Consider the following 15825-nt stretch of genomic DNA (forward strand, 5'->3'; position numbering starts at 1 on the left):
ACTAACATCCGTACACTGATAGTAGAATGCACAATATCTGAGTTACATCCTATGCCAGAGAATAATTTGATGGGGGAAATAGTGCTCAATTCATGATCTGTTAAATAAAACAAATTTAACTGATCCTGATTCTCTAGGGCTTGATTCTTAATATCTTGATTCTCCGCCTTAATCTCTACCAGATTTTACTTATTTATACTTTTTTATCTTAAAACTATGCCCTGCCTTTTTGTTCAAATTGCTTATATGCTCTTTGGTAGCAGCTGAATTTGCTCTTACTGACCTAAGCTATCCTACCCCCTCCCTCTCTTTGGTCTATCTTATTTGTATTTCTGCTTCTCCCCTCCTTTTACTAAGATTAGTAGTGAACATACAATGTATTTGTAGGATACTTACTTCTTTTTTAGTCTGTATTGACTCTAGGCATGCACATTAGCAACCAAGTGAACAGTAGACCCACATGTGGCCTCTAAGGTTGTTCAAATGTACACCATTCATTCACTCAGAGTGTGTCCACACTAGAAAATAAAGCAGTTTGACACCACTGCCATGACTCTATGCTGTGAAATTCTGGGATTTGCAGTTTTGTGAGGTATTTACTCTTCCCTATCAGAGAGGTCAAGTGCCCTACCAAACTATAAATCCCAGAATTCCGTAGCATTGAGCCATGGAAGTGACAGTGGTGTCAAACTGCTTTATTTGTGCAGTGTAGCAGCAGCCGCAGAGAGACCATAGAGGTAGGCAGTGATCTACCTCTAGCAGGAAAGATTGCTCTCTTCTATGCTGCACAGAAAGAGGATCAGTGCTGATTGAAGGTTATAGCTGATGAGCAGTAAAAAGTCCCCTGAAGAGGCTTTCATTGCCTATACTAGCATATTGCAATTTACAATGGCCCTATCACAGCTGCTACAAATAATATCATAATTCTGCTTTTCCTTCCTCACTGTTTCTGCTCGGTTTTCATATCATTTTGTCCAACATATAGATCTGAATTCCTCAGTAAGGACAGTCAGGAATATGTATTTAATATTTTTGTATGCATTCTAATTCTGTACAGTACAATGTTGATGATATAGTATAACTTATTAATAGTACAGTGCGCCCGCGTCATACACGGGCGCACTTTATGCAGACTTGAGCTTACGCGTAATGGGGCTTGAGCATAGGCGGAATTCGCCTTATGCGGAGGGATCCGGAATGGATCCCCGCGTAAGGCGAGGGCTGACTGTATTAGTTTTGTTAAGTACATACACAGGTACACAAAACAAGTTATTTGTACAATGCCGAATTATCAGTGATAATTCGCGGTTCAGCAGGAAGAGAAAATAAAGCCCTAAATTTTAAAATGTATATTGATATTTTGGGCATAATTGAATAGGATTACTGTCAGTGAAAATAGAGTTAGGCTGTGTAGTTATGCCAAGTAGAGTTTACTATGTAGTGTTTTCTCTCAGTGAGGTAAAATCTTAGATATATAGACATAAGTGAAAGTATTTGGAAAATGTTACTCCTTTAGCCTTTTAGCTCCCGTTTATGATATCAGGTTAGATAAAGCAATAAGCAATGAGACACAACCATAACATTTTATTGGATGTAGTTGGACTGTTTTTTTTCCTGAACTGCGTTTCTTTCTTTCCAGATAAGATTGTCTGTCGTAAATGCAGTGAAAACTGTAAGACATGCACTGAATTTCAAACTTGTACAGAATGCAGACATGGCCTAAGGTAAGGAAATAATACTTTATATTCTACATGATAGCCAAGGAAGCATCTGTATCTATGAACAGACAACAATGAAAGTTATATGATATCATTATTTAACCTCATGCAAATGTGACAGTGCTTCATTGTATATTCCTGGATAAAAGATAATATAATACAATACACGAATGAAGACTTTAATGTGAGCAGACTGAAAGATGAAGCCCCATTCTTCCATTTTTATATGCAAGTAATATTAAAACATTTATATAGAAAAAGAAATTATGAATTAATTTGTGCTTGCAATTGCTTCCAAATGTTTATTGTGCATCATCACCCATCCACTTGTTCACTTGTTGTAGACATATACTAAACATATCAACATTGTAATGCAGCAGGCAAATAAACCAATGCAATTCTGGCCAGCAACAACAGGAGTATAGTGTCCCAGTTGAGGAAAGTATTAGTACCAGTCTATTGTATTTTGGTCAGACTTTATCTGGGATACTGTATTCAGTTGTGGGCATCACAGTTCAAGATGGATATTGACAAACTTGAACATGTCCAGAGAAGGGCAACCAAGCTGATTGATCAAAAGTCTGGAAACCAAGCCTTATGAGGAACAACCTAGGATATGTTTAGCATGAAGAAGAGAAGACTGAAAATGACATGATAGCTGTATTTAAAAATCTGAAGTAATGTCATGGAGGAAGCTTGTTTTCTTCTGCTCCAGAAACTAGAACTCAAACTTATGGATTCAAATGATAAGGAAAGAGATTCCACCTCAAAATAGTGGAGAACTTTTTTTAACTGTAAGAGTAGTTTGACGGTGGAATAGATTGCCTTGAAGGGTGGCGGACTCTTCAGCTTTGGAGCTCTTTGAAGAGTGGTTGGAGAGGCATCTTTCGAGAGTGCTTTTGTTGCATATTCCTGCATGACGGGGCTGGACTAGGTGATCCTTGTGGTCCCTTCCAAGATTCCATGATTCTGTGATTCTATGACTTGTTACAGAAGAATGATCCTATTTCTCTTATCAGTGTGATCTGAGTTCTATTTGTACAAATGTGTTCTATGCATGATGATGCCAGTTAGTAGGCATAGCGTAATGGAAATTACTCATGTGTAAGCATTTCAGTGCCACACTCCTTTGATTTCTGTTAACTTAAACATGACTGCATTTTGCAGATTTACCTCAAGGATACTTTAAAACAATGAGGCTCTCATAAAATACATTGGGGTGTGTGTGCGCGCACTGTAGTATTCTGGAAGTTTCTGTTTGTTCTTAACTAACCAGTTTTTTCCCCATTCTTGTGTTTCTCTGCAGTTTACAGAACTCCAGATGTGTTATCCGCTGTGAAGAAGGGAAATATTACAATGGCAGGGACTGTGAACCATGCCACCATTCCTGTGCTTCTTGTGCAGGTATTTCTGATATTTTTAAGTAATTCATTATTTTGATCCCTCCTGCAATATTGTCACAACATTTCTGTAAAATGTGCACTATACTGTTTTCTGTGTTACCATTAAGGATGAACACTTTCATAATATTCTTTTAATATCAAGCAATGGTTCTTCTAATTGATGTAAATGCTACTTGAATGTAATCAAACATTCATATGCATTAATTTTTGATGTAGTCACATGGACTATTTGGATAGATAACATGACATGCACTTTCTTAGACAATAATTTTCTCAAGAAATATCAAAGTATTGACCTATTATATTTTTCACATGCTAATTGATTTGCTATTTGTAATATAAATATAGTCAGCCCTCCACATTTGCAATTTTGACATTTGTGGATGTGATTATTCAGGGATTTGATTAATATATTATCTCTAGAAATCTTTAGGTCCTCCAGAACAACTTTGTCAGACATTGACCATGAAGTCAAGCTGGAGGACCTAGAGATTTTTAGGGAAAACACTTCTATAGGCATTCGTAGATCCTCCAGTGCTATTATGTGATTACCTTCTGGCAGATGTTGACCACAGAGTTGCAGTGAAGGACTTAGATATTCCTGGAGAGATGTTCTCTCAGGTAAAAAAAAAGGTTTTTTATTTGCTTTTTTCCACTTTCATGGGGGTCCTGCACCCCTAACCCCAGCAAATGTGGAGGTCCCACTATATGTGGAATTTGCTGTAAAAAGAATTTTTTGGATCTTTGTTTCTTTCAACCTAAAAACATCCATGACAAGCAGTCTAAGAGGAGAAATGCTTATCGTGAAATGTCTTATAGCATGTAATTACTTGTAAACTGATCTAACAAAATGAGATTTTATATGATGAGGCTCTTTCATTGCTACCTTTTATATTTTGTGATATATTACATTCATCTACAGAAAATATTCCTGAGATCTAAAAATGCACTGGTGCATCTAGATTTCCATTAACACCAACTTCTCCTTCTGCTCCTTTGGAGGTCACTGCAAAAGGTTCCCTAAACATTTAGGAAACATGTAGTTCTCTGATGCATAAGCAGCTCATGACACTTCAGTGTACAAACAGAAGAGTGTTGCCTCAATGCAAGCATTTCATGCGTTGCTCTCTCAGTCTCAGCCAATATATTTTCAGCAATTGTTTATCTTTCTTTGCACAAGTTTAAAAAGTGCATATCTGCTGATTGTGCCCTGTTGAGGATATGTCAATATGTACTCTGTTTGTTTTGTTGGCTTTTGAGGCCCAGGAGCTGATGGTTGTCTAAATTGCACAGAAGAGTATCTTATGGAGAATGGAAGATGTGTGCTAGCTTGCAACAATGGCTATTATTTTGATCAGTCTCTAGAAAATGGATACAAAACTTGCAAAAGGTTAGTGGTTGTTCTCTAAAATCAGTGTTCTATTAGCTTTAATGCACCAAATGCACAAACGTACTAGTTTAATGTGTAAAGTATGACTAAATGGGGAAAGTGTTAATGCCATGGAGTACCCTATTAAATGAAATATTCATGTGTTAAATTTATATGGACGTTTCATGTGTGTTCATGTATAGTATTTATTTTTCTAAGATTTCAGTGACTGCTAGAAGACATAAAACACACTTTTGTTTGGATGTTTAGTAGCTCTGCTGAGAGAGATGTTATTGTGGAAGGAGTGGATAACTTTTCTCCCTCTCCAGGGTAGAATTAATGCTACCATGATGTAAAATGAAGTGTACCATTTGGAATTTAGTTCTGAGTCTGAGATTCCCAAAATGAAGCCTGCTAGGTTCAGGAAGAAAATGAGTTCTTCAGTATAGCAATAGAACAATAGAGTGAACTTCTCAAGAGAGAGAGAGAGAGAGAGAGAGAGGCAGAATCTAGGAACAAAAGAGAAGTGGAAGCCACAAGGCGTCAAGGTACCTGAATTGCCAAACATTATCTACATCTGTTGGAATTTGCAGGGGTGGGAGAAATGTACAATCTTCAAAAACTGCCATGACTAAAGTCTTGTCGGAGAAGTTTCCCACTTCCTCCCTTTACAGTTTAGGTGGAGATCACTGACTTCCATTGGGCTAAAGCAGTCAGTTCCAAATGGGAAAAGAAGCATATAGCACTCCTGAGTCTGAGATTTTCACTGGTCTGAGAGAATAAAAAGTCAGTAAGAAATCTGGTCAGTGGGGGATAATTGCTTGTTAGAAGAGGACCTGAAGACCTGGTAATTGAAGAAAGCGGGACTCTGAGCTAAAGAAGCAGAGCCTTTAATCTGAGAGAAACCTGCTGGGAGAAGTCTAAAAGACAATGGCTAAAGAGATTGTGAAGCCTTGGTGCAATAGTCTGGTGAATCTACATGTAGGCAACAGCCCAGCACTTGGGAGTTTCAACCAAAAGAAGGGCCAGAGGTAGAAAGCTGTCTTTAAAACAGTGGTAGAAAATAATGTGGTTGAAGTACAATTCCTAACATTCATCACCACAGACTATACCAAAGTAGGCTAGTGGGACTTACAGTTTAACAACATCTGGATGCCCACATGATTCCTATTCCTACCCTAAAGCATTGATACTAGTGGTGGAAATCATGCAACTGCCAGATGAAATTCACTCCCATGATACTTCACACTTTGGCTAAACTGCTAGAGCACCTGGGATTTGCAGGCCAATAACATCCAGGACCAAATGTTGGGCATCCTTAATCTCAGTCATCATATGAGCCAGAAACAACAGGATGAGCTTGAGGCAGAAGCTGTACAGAAAGTAGAGAGTAATTTGTTGGGAAGCAAAACTTGGTTTGAGTAAAAAGCTATGGAGAAGTTGCTTTTGGGGGGGGGGGGGGGGTTTCTGAGTATTAGGAATGGTATCTAAGCTTGTTTAGCCATAGATATTGTACACTCAGGCAATCTTACACTACCATGTAAAATCAGACTATGTTTGGGCATATTTATACAGCATTCTTTCACATATGCATGAGTCTCCTGACTGAATTATAAAAACTGTAAGTTAAAAGAAAGGGGACAGTGCCCCCAAATTTTAAGACTACAGTGCATGCTTATACAAGAGAAAGCGCTATTCACAAGAGATTGCCACCCCAAAAAATAATAGAAAATACAGTTGGCCCTTCTTATACACGGATTCAAGCATCCACGGTTTGAAAATGTTCAAAAAAGTATACATTTCAAATATCAAACCTTGATTTTCCATTTTTATAGGGGACACCATTTTGATATGTCATTATATTTAATGGGACTTGAGCATCCACGGATTTTGTTATCCACGGGGGATCTTGGAACCAAACTCCAGCGTATAACAAGGGTCCACTGTAATGGGGAATTAATTATGAATGCTGTATGTTACATAATGTTAAAAGTTACATATACAGTATATATGTGTCTGTTTTACATACACTTTAAGAAGCTACTGCATGTGAAATTGTTTGCCCATTTAAAAAAAAAGTAAAATTCAATATGGTTCTTAATTTCTTTCATCTTGTAAGCTTGTTTCTAGTGGTGGTGTCTATCCCGGTACATCTTAAGAAGCACACTACCAGGTTTCTGTAGAAAAGAGAGGATTTATTTTGGTCAAAAGGTTAAGATGTCTACTGTGAAAATAGATTTTATCCAAAGAGTGAGAATCATGTGGCTCTCCAGATGTTGTTGATTTAACAACTCATTCCACACCATTGGCTATGCTGACTAGGGACTGCTAGGAATAGTAGTTAAATGACATCTGGAGGACCACACAATTCCAACCCCTGGTTTAGCTCTTTGTAGTTAATGCAGTAACAGTAATGTCTGCCTGAGAGCTTTATTAAATTCTATGGCAGAGAACTCCATAGGCCCAAATCCCAAAGTCTTAAAATGGAGCTACGCCCTATATTTCACTATATTATCTTCGCTTTTTATTCTTTGTTGTTAATTTCAAAATTTTAGAATCTTTTACAATGCAGTTATCATTCTTTTGTGAAGCTGAAAATGTAAAGCAGTATTTAATTGTAAGAGAGTGTGATTCTAATGTCCACAGTAAACTTAAGATACATCTTGTCATTTTTTTCATTAAGATGTGATGCCAGCTGTTTGGGGTGCAGTGGTCCAGGAGAGAAAAACTGTACAAGTTGTCCAAGTGGCTACCTCTTAGATACAGGTCTCTGTGTAGTTGGTCTAGTCTGTAAAGATGGTGAGTAGTTTTTATATATATATATATATATATATATATATATATATATATATATATATAAATTTCAAAATAAAATATTTTCTGTCTCTTTCAAGAATCTGCAAAATTGTTTCATAGCACATAGGAAAAATGGTTTATAGCTAATTCAGTTTATTTATAATTTTTAATTGTCAGGAAGAGATACCACATGCTATGCATCGTTTCATTGTTAAAAAGTGTATGATATGTAATTGTGCGTATTTGCTAATTAAAATAATCTATGTATCAGAATTAATTAGCCATGTTGCATGGTATTCATGTTGAGATGTTTCCACTTTTCCAATTTATAGCATGCTTCCAGATAAAGTATTTACAGTTAAATCATACTGATTCATTCACAGAATTCTATGGGATATTCAAGTGTTCTGGTCTTCCATTTTAGGCCTCCTGTTTTCTCATTATAGCTTCTTGTTTATCAGAAATAACAGTTAAGTGTGGGAGCAAGGGACAGAAAATTAGAATCATAGAATCATAGAATCAGAATCATAGAGTTGGAAGAGACTGCAAGGGCCATCCAGTCCAACCCCCTGCCATGCAGGAAATCCAAATCAAAGCATCCCCGACAGATGGCCATCCAGCCTCTGTTTAAAGACCTCTAAGGAAGGAGACTCCACTACACTCTGAGGGAGTTTGTTCCACTGTCGAACAGCCCTTACTGTCAGGAAGTTCCTCCTAATGTTCAGATGGAATCTCTTTTCCTGTAGCTTGCATCCATTGCTCCGGGTCCTGTTTTCTGGAGCAGCAGAAAACAAGCTTGCTCCCTCTTCAACATGACAACCTTTCAAATATTTAAACATCATAATTATATAATGTCTTTTGATTATAGTAGTAAGCATCCTCCAGCTTGACACGCTTTTAAAGACTTATTTGTAGGACAACAAGATGAGAACTTCTGGGGGAAGAAAGAGAAGCTAATAATTTTGCTATTTATTTGGAGAAATGTACATTTCATATCCATTAATATATCATGCTCTGAAAGATAATTTTGCTTTCTGTCTATGTATTTTGTAAAATGAGTCATATCTATTTTCATTGTAATACAATAGAAAAAATAATTGTTGGAAATAGCATTATTTTCCAACATCATTATTTACAACAGTGGCTATTTGATTATTTCATTCTTACACATGAGGACAGATAATTACAGTAGTTTTTTCTACACTGTGTGAGAAAAAAAATGAATATTCTTCCACAGTATTCTACCCATATTCTAACATCTTAATGTTTTGTGGAGAAAAAACATGTGGTCTCTTAGTAGGAGGTGAGAATGTTTTATACACAGGGTTTGTTTTTTTACCACAAAGGGAGCAAATGTTTTTCTCCACAGAAAAATTCTTACACTAAACTCTGGGATGTTAAAATACTGTGAGAAAATTTGGCAAAATTCTCACAGTTCTATTACCATTCCTGCAGGGTTCCTTGACTGTCTGGAAACCCATTATGAATAGTCTTTCTATCCCAATGCCTCCTATCGCTGTGACTGCACTGTGATACCATTGCTATCACTGATTTACCTGAATAACTTCTAGGATCCAAACCTTTTTATGATGAGAAAAATATTTGAATTGGGATCCTCATAATTTAACACGAGACATCCCTCAACTGTGCTAATTGAGAACTGAGGTCTTACTTGTCTTTCAGCATAACTATTCATTGGTTTAAATATGGTGGTTTAAATTGCAGGTGACATAAAAAACAAATACAAACGGCTTGTGGCTCTTTTTTGCTACAGCAGTGGATAAAGAAGAATCACCAAAAACTAATATATTGGGTGGGATGAAGGCATATACCTTGGGTAAATAGTTAACAGTAGTATCAACCCATGTGGTGAATAGATTCTTTTTTACTGTGTTAACACCTGACATCCTTGCCACTGTTGATACACAGTGAAATTATCCTTACTAGATCTGCAGCACCACAGATGACAACTTATACAGATAGTTGTATCCCTACAATTTTATATTGCAATAAATGTTTATGTCCATGCAATGAATGCAGATGTGCAACACATCTGTGTCTCTCCTGCATTAACTCCTTGTGCTGCTTTCCTCCTTCCATCAGTCACTTGTGTAAAACTAGTGTAAAAAAGACTATCCATTCTTCATCATTAAGTTAACTCTTTCTTCTTTCAGTGACCTCACCCTTATTAAAGTATGCTATATTGCACAACTGAGAAATTATTTTCCAATATTTGCTAGAAGACTTAATTTATATTAGTAGAAAAAATAATTGTTCTCAAAAATAGTGTTTCTTCCATCTGGCTCCTTGGATCATGATTCAGAGTGAATATGTATTAGAGTAACTATGTACAATGGAACAATAGGACAGTGTAGATCTGTTAACGTTGCCTGGGTCTTGCTAGTCCCTCTTGTTTAGTGAGGCAAGTTTCCAATGGACTATAAAGCTGTTTGGCAAACCCAGTCAGCTCATTTCCTAGATGGTTAAGAGAGTTCTGGGTTTGTATTCCTCCAAAACTCTCCATATAGCTTGTGTAAAACAGGGAGTAGTGAAAGTTAATAATATGTTGGCTGGCAGCACCTCATGACATATTTTAATGGTGAGTAGAGTCTAGATTGCCATCAGACATCTGTGCCTTGCATCCCCTGCTGTTCCCTTGTTCTGTATACCACCTGCAAATATCTCCTATTCTTGCTCTAACCTATGAGCTGTGTGTTACGGCTCTTGATGGACTGTGTCAGTTCCTTTCCCTTCTGTTTTTGCTCTGAGTGCTCAACCACCCTCACTGAATCTTCTTTCCTCCTTGGATCATGATTTGTATCCACCTACAGTTTAAACTAAATGCTTTGAGAATCCTGACTTCTGCCCTTGACACACTCAGAGTAACTTCACACTTTATTTAACAATTCCTTCCTGCTTCCCTGTTCTTGTGACCTCTGTAAGCATTTTTTTAAAAAACTACTCAGTTTGTTTTGATCTCATTTCTGTTGTCACATTAATTCACAGAGAAATTCTACATTTGGGTTGAATTACATAAAATCAGCTAGGCTTCAGTTTGTGAATCCTGTGAGTGGGTGGGTATGGGCGTAGTGTTTTGCAAAAGATTTTGCTTAAAGCCCATTCAGTCTCTTACGATATATAGCTTTCAACTTCAATGACACCATATATAAGCATTACTAAAAGCAGATTTTATCTTTTGTATGTTTCACATTGTTTGCCACTAAACTGAGAGTTAACAAAAACAATACTCACGTGAATATCCTTTATTTTTCAGGCATAAACTCATTTCCGGAATGATTTATATCAGGGTTGGGGCATTTGTGGCACTTTAAATTTTGTTGGGTTGCAACTCTCATTAGCCTTAGCCAGTATAACTTACGGTGAAGAATTATACATATTGAAATCCAACAACATCTGGAGGGTCTCAAGTTCCCCATCTCTGTTTCACATGTTCTCAACTTCTGTATCTCATTACTTCATACTTTTTAAAGAAGTAGTTCTGAATTGCAAGCCTTTTCTTCCACATTCTCTTTTACACAAGGGATATATTTTTTAACCAACAGGCAAGATACGTTAGTTTAATTGTGTGACCAATTTGAAGAGACTGTTTAATGTCCTCCAATTCTGCTGTAGTAAGCAGAGAGAAAGCAAACTTTTATTGGGAGAGTACCAGCTAACATTTGACAGATGGCAGAATTAAAGGTCTTTAGTACTATGTTGACTTATGATTATGCTGTGCAGGAAAAATACTGCCACACTGCCTGCCTTTCCACTTGAATGAATTTCTGATGGATTCATGCATTCTTCCCTGCAGGAGAAGAAATTAATGTATAAAATCTTCTGCTTTTATCTGACTGTGTGATCTTGCTAACAATCTGATTGAGGCCCCATATTTGTTAACTAAATAGATACCCAACGTCCCTTTTATCTCCATGCAGCCCCCTACCCATATCTGTCAGACAGCCTACTGATTCTGCAGAGCAAACCTAGGTTAAGCATAGATAGAGGCTTGGAGGAAAGGAATGTATTTCATTGACAAATGCTGTTAGGTAGGATGGACAGATACCATCAGATGCAATCCAGAGTCATTGGTTGCACAATATGAACCAAATTGTTTATGAAATTTCCCTCATGCTGAAGAGAAGAGGAGTTGTGTGTCAGAGCTGAATATTAATACCAGATTAAAATTTCTTCCCAGAATGTAACAAGTGAACAAGCTGCTACAGTACTTGTGATGGTAGTACACAAACATTGTGACTTTGCATTTCTATATATTTGGCACTGTTACCACATTTTTTGAAGCAGAAGGGATTAGACTAGTATTTCGTACATATTCTGGATTAAATTGTGTGTATATTCTTGCGATGTGGCTGTTTAATATCCTTTTTACTGAATATTTGCTGACTGTCATAATACCTAGTAAAATATCTTCCACTGTATTTTCCACTGTTTTCTAATATTTCTCTTTCTAATCTTTTTTTTTCTCCTTTCATAAATGGATACAAATCACCCCTTGCTGGAACACAATATTTCTTCCTGAAACAAATGCTGGTGTGACTGAAATTCCTTTTTGATGGATACACAATTTTCTGTTTGCTACCTGCTCCTGAATGGTCTCTTCCATCAAATTTGCCTGTCTGACAAATCAACCTTCCTCCACTTGAAACCATGCTGTTCAAAACCTTCAACTTCCTTCCATTCTCTATCACCTCTGGAAGCAACGGAAGAATCTTGGGCCGAAGGAGGCTTCTGTATGCTAGTGAAAAAGAATAATCTTTGCCAACGGAAAGTACTTCAGCAACTTTGTTGCAGAACATGTACACTAAAAGGCTGAATTGGCACCTCTCCAAGTCCTCTTGCTCCTGTAGACTTATAGAATAATCCATACTATTAAAAAATGAAAGAAAAAAAGCAAACCACTTCCCTCTCTTTCTCTCTCTCCCCTTCTCTCTTGCTCTCTCTCCCCTGCTTTTGGGGAGACAATGAACTGTACGTTGGAACTTAAACTAGAACACTACAACAAGCCTACCTTTCATAAGTGAATGCTTCGAACAAAGCATCCAAGATCACAGTGTCAGTATGGTGTGACCAAAGCATTTGATGCCAAAATTAAAGTTATTTGATTTCCTATCAGTTTAAGGATATCCCTGGGATCTGCTGAGGTTTTTTTTTTTAAAAAAAAAAACCATTCTCCTTTAATTTTTCTTGTTTGTTTCCCCTTCAAGATGTGTAGAGTGTTTCAATAATCCAACACAACTTTACATGGATTAAAACAAAACAAAAAACATGCCTTGCATTACTCGTCTTTGTGCTTTTATAATCTGAATAAGGAAGAACTTTAGGTATTAAAGCAATCCCTGGAAGAATTAGAAACATTTTTGTTGTTGTTGTTGTTGCAGGGCTGTGCTCTGCATCCATTATAATACAGTACTAAAAAAAAGAATGCTTCTGCAAATGTTTCCTAGTCATTTTCTGTTTTGTGTTGTTTTTGCATTATACAGTGTTTGTTACATTTTGCAAAAACTTTTGATATTTTTTTTTAGCAAAGATAACCATGGACCAAGATCCTGCAGTTGGAGATCTACGTGCATTACATAACTATGTCTCTGTAGTTATGTCTCCCAATGCACCCCAAAAACAGCATCACCTTGTGTGCAGTTCATCCCCCCAATATGACCATTTCTCTATTGTCAGGATATGGGAGGATGAGTGGGGATTTTTTTTTTCCCTTGTAACTGGATGCACTGCAACTGACACCAGAGACAATTGGGGCTCCTTGTGAGCTCTTTGCAGATAACATCCTTGCAACAGACATCCAGCTACAGGAAAACAGCTGAATGCATCTGCAATCATCCCCCCACCCTCTGACCACCAAGAAATGTTGGGTGAGGTAGCACTGCTTACAAAGTGAGTTTTTTTTTGGGGGGGGGGATTGATTCTCAGCTACTCTGGCCTGTTACAGACAGCCAAAATAAAGCTGCTTCGAGTCACAGTGGAGGTATGGTGTTTCAATGATGCATGCGTCCTAAAAGTCCAGAAGTTGCACCAAAGCCACGCTCCAGTCCTTAGGGCTGGAGCGTGGCTTTGGTGCAACTTCTGGATCTTAGGACGCATGCCTCATTGAACACCATACCTCCACTGTGACTCGAGCAGCTTTATTTGGCTGTCTGCAACGGCCACAGTGACCATAAAAATAGGTTGCAGTGGCACAAAGCCCAACTTACACCATCGTGTTCACAAACAGGATGCTAGCCATTAACGCTTGAACTTTTTGTCATAGTTGTTTTTGATGATATGTGTAAAATTGCAAATTTCTTGAAACTTTCAGGCCTTTTTTCTTTGCTCTGGAAGATGCAGAGATCTGTTGCTATTTCATTTAAAAAGTGTAGCTTTCATACTTGAAACTGGAATGCACCAATAGAAGTAAAATAATACTCCTGGAACGCATATATTTTGAAAGTGAAATATGGTTCAATTTTTTCTGCAAGGGCCACAACTTCAGATTTGAAAAGATAAAGACTGTGGGGAAAGTGCAAAAATATAGTCTTTAATTTAGATAAACAGAGTCTGTAAATGGTAAGAGGTAACATCAATCAGCTAGATATGTACAAATAAACAAATACCAATAGCCCAAAGGCATCTGAGGTTTTCCTGAGCTCAACATTTGCTTCAATTCTTAAAAGACTTCCTCAAGAATCTAATCCTAATCAAAACATGTTTTATCCTGCTGGGTTTTATTTCTCCATGCAGGAAATTCCGTACTGACTACTATCTGGTTCATTAATGTTACCTACTACTTTTCACCATTAATAGACTGGGTTCATTTAAATCAAATTTTACTTTTTACAGTTTCCCCATGAACATTTTCTGTTTATCTCTAGATTGTCATTTTGGTTTAGGTGAGGCCACCTTGTGTTTTGTTGATGTTATTACAACTTCAGGTTGACAGCACTCAACAAATCCAGAAACTGATAGAAGTTGTGATGCATACATGTGTTCCCTGCTCTCTTCACTGGACAGAGCAGCTCTGTTGACATATCATTTTATGCAAATAGAACTGCTTTTCCCATGGGAATGAAAATCACACACACTTCCATGTATGCATTGTAATGTATATTCTTCAAATATGTCTGCAATGGGTTTCTGTATATAGTATACCTGAGTCATTCATGGTATACCATTTTATGGACACTGAATGCATTATCTGGATTAGAGCAATGGTGTAAAAGGAATAAGTGTTGTGATCCAGACTGCAGTGAAAATTTTACAGTCATTTGCATGATTGGTGCCTATAACTGGAATTAATATACTGAACAAAATTCAGCTCTTGATGTGCATGTGTTATCAATGTTCCATCAAGAGTGGATTAATTTGTTAATTGTGCAATATTATATAATTTATAATTCAGTGCCTGATGTTATTCATGTTCTAATATCTAATAAGTAGAGAAAGAAATCTCCCTTCTCCCAAAACAACAATTATTTTCATATTGTATTCTCCAGGAAATTTGGAAATAGTATTGAAAAGCATGTCATACATTCCCATTGGCTAATTGACATGCAAAGCATTCATATAAAAGAAGAAAAATAATTGATTATTTAAGATAAACACAACTATTTTTTCCCTCTTCAAAATAATGTTTATATTGTTTTGACACTTGAAATCTAAGACCCTAAATATTTCAAAGGAATGTGCCAGTTTTTAGAAACAATGTCCTCTTTCAAATGTAAAGCTGAATTGTTGCTAAATATATGTTTATCTAAATCAAGCTAATCAGAGAAAATATACTTCTGAAAATACTAGTGTATTTAAATATTAAAATGTTAAATTTTCAGTTTGGGCTTCAGGATTTGAGGATATCCTATCAGTTCGTTAGTGTTCTTGAACTATTTATTGTACCCTTAGAACACACAAAAGCAAAAAGATAATGGAGACTAGATGAATTGTGCAGGATTTTGTCATCTGCCCAGTTAATTCTCGCAATTTATATTAATGCTATTGCACACATAAAATAATCCCAACATAGTACTAGACCAAGAGTCTTTCTCCTGATACAATGGCCAAATGGAGAATACCACTGTGCTGAAATATACCCAAGATCCACAATGTGAAAAGAGACATATGTCCTAAATACCTTATAGAAAATGACAAGCAATTTGTTTTTCCCTCCTCCTCCCAGCTCTTAGGTACACTAATGCTACATCTTAAGAGTAGGCTACAGTAAAGGGATAAATGGTATACAGATTGCCTAGAACTAGTTCTTAAGGCATCTAGCATTGAAAGAGAATGGGCTTACAGATGAACTATGATAAAGGAGATGCTAATAGTATTTTTGGCCTGAAAGGCATGAAAAACTGAGGAAAAGTCAAATGTGACATCCCTGATCCAGCTAGGTTAGTTGTGTTTAAGGCCCACTGAAATCAACTGTGATTAAATTAATCATAAGCTATCTTGTCAAATTTAAGTCAGTGGGAATTAGGTATAGCTCAGATATGCTGGTAGCTGTGTCTTCTAGGAAACCACAGTTAACATATTTTCT

General features: G+C 36.8%; 1 protein-coding gene across 2 annotated transcripts in view; it reads left to right on the forward strand.

Moving 5' to 3' along the window:
- Positions 1-15825, forward strand: part of PCSK5 (proprotein convertase subtilisin/kexin type 5) — a 350841-nt gene that overhangs the window by 249905 nt on the left and 85111 nt on the right. The window contains exons 17-21 of one of the 2 annotated variants that reach the window (XM_042452305.1): positions 1640-1724; positions 3025-3122; positions 4382-4511; positions 7174-7289; positions 12005-12712. In XM_042452305.1, coding sequence (XP_042308239.1) covers positions 1640-1724; positions 3025-3122; positions 4382-4511; positions 7174-7289; positions 12005-12120 — 545 coding nt within the window. In that variant the 3' untranslated portion in view covers positions 12121-12712. Of the gene's footprint in view, positions 1-1639; positions 1725-3024; positions 3123-4381; positions 4512-7173; positions 7290-12004; positions 12713-15825 lie in introns of those variants that run through there. The other variant, XM_042452306.1, reaches the window with a different exon arrangement.

The sequence above is a fragment of the Sceloporus undulatus genome, chromosome 2, assembly GCF_019175285.1.
Source record: "Sceloporus undulatus isolate JIND9_A2432 ecotype Alabama chromosome 2, SceUnd_v1.1, whole genome shotgun sequence".
In the NCBI taxonomy this organism is placed as follows: Eukaryota; Metazoa; Chordata; class Lepidosauria; order Squamata; family Phrynosomatidae; genus Sceloporus; species Sceloporus undulatus.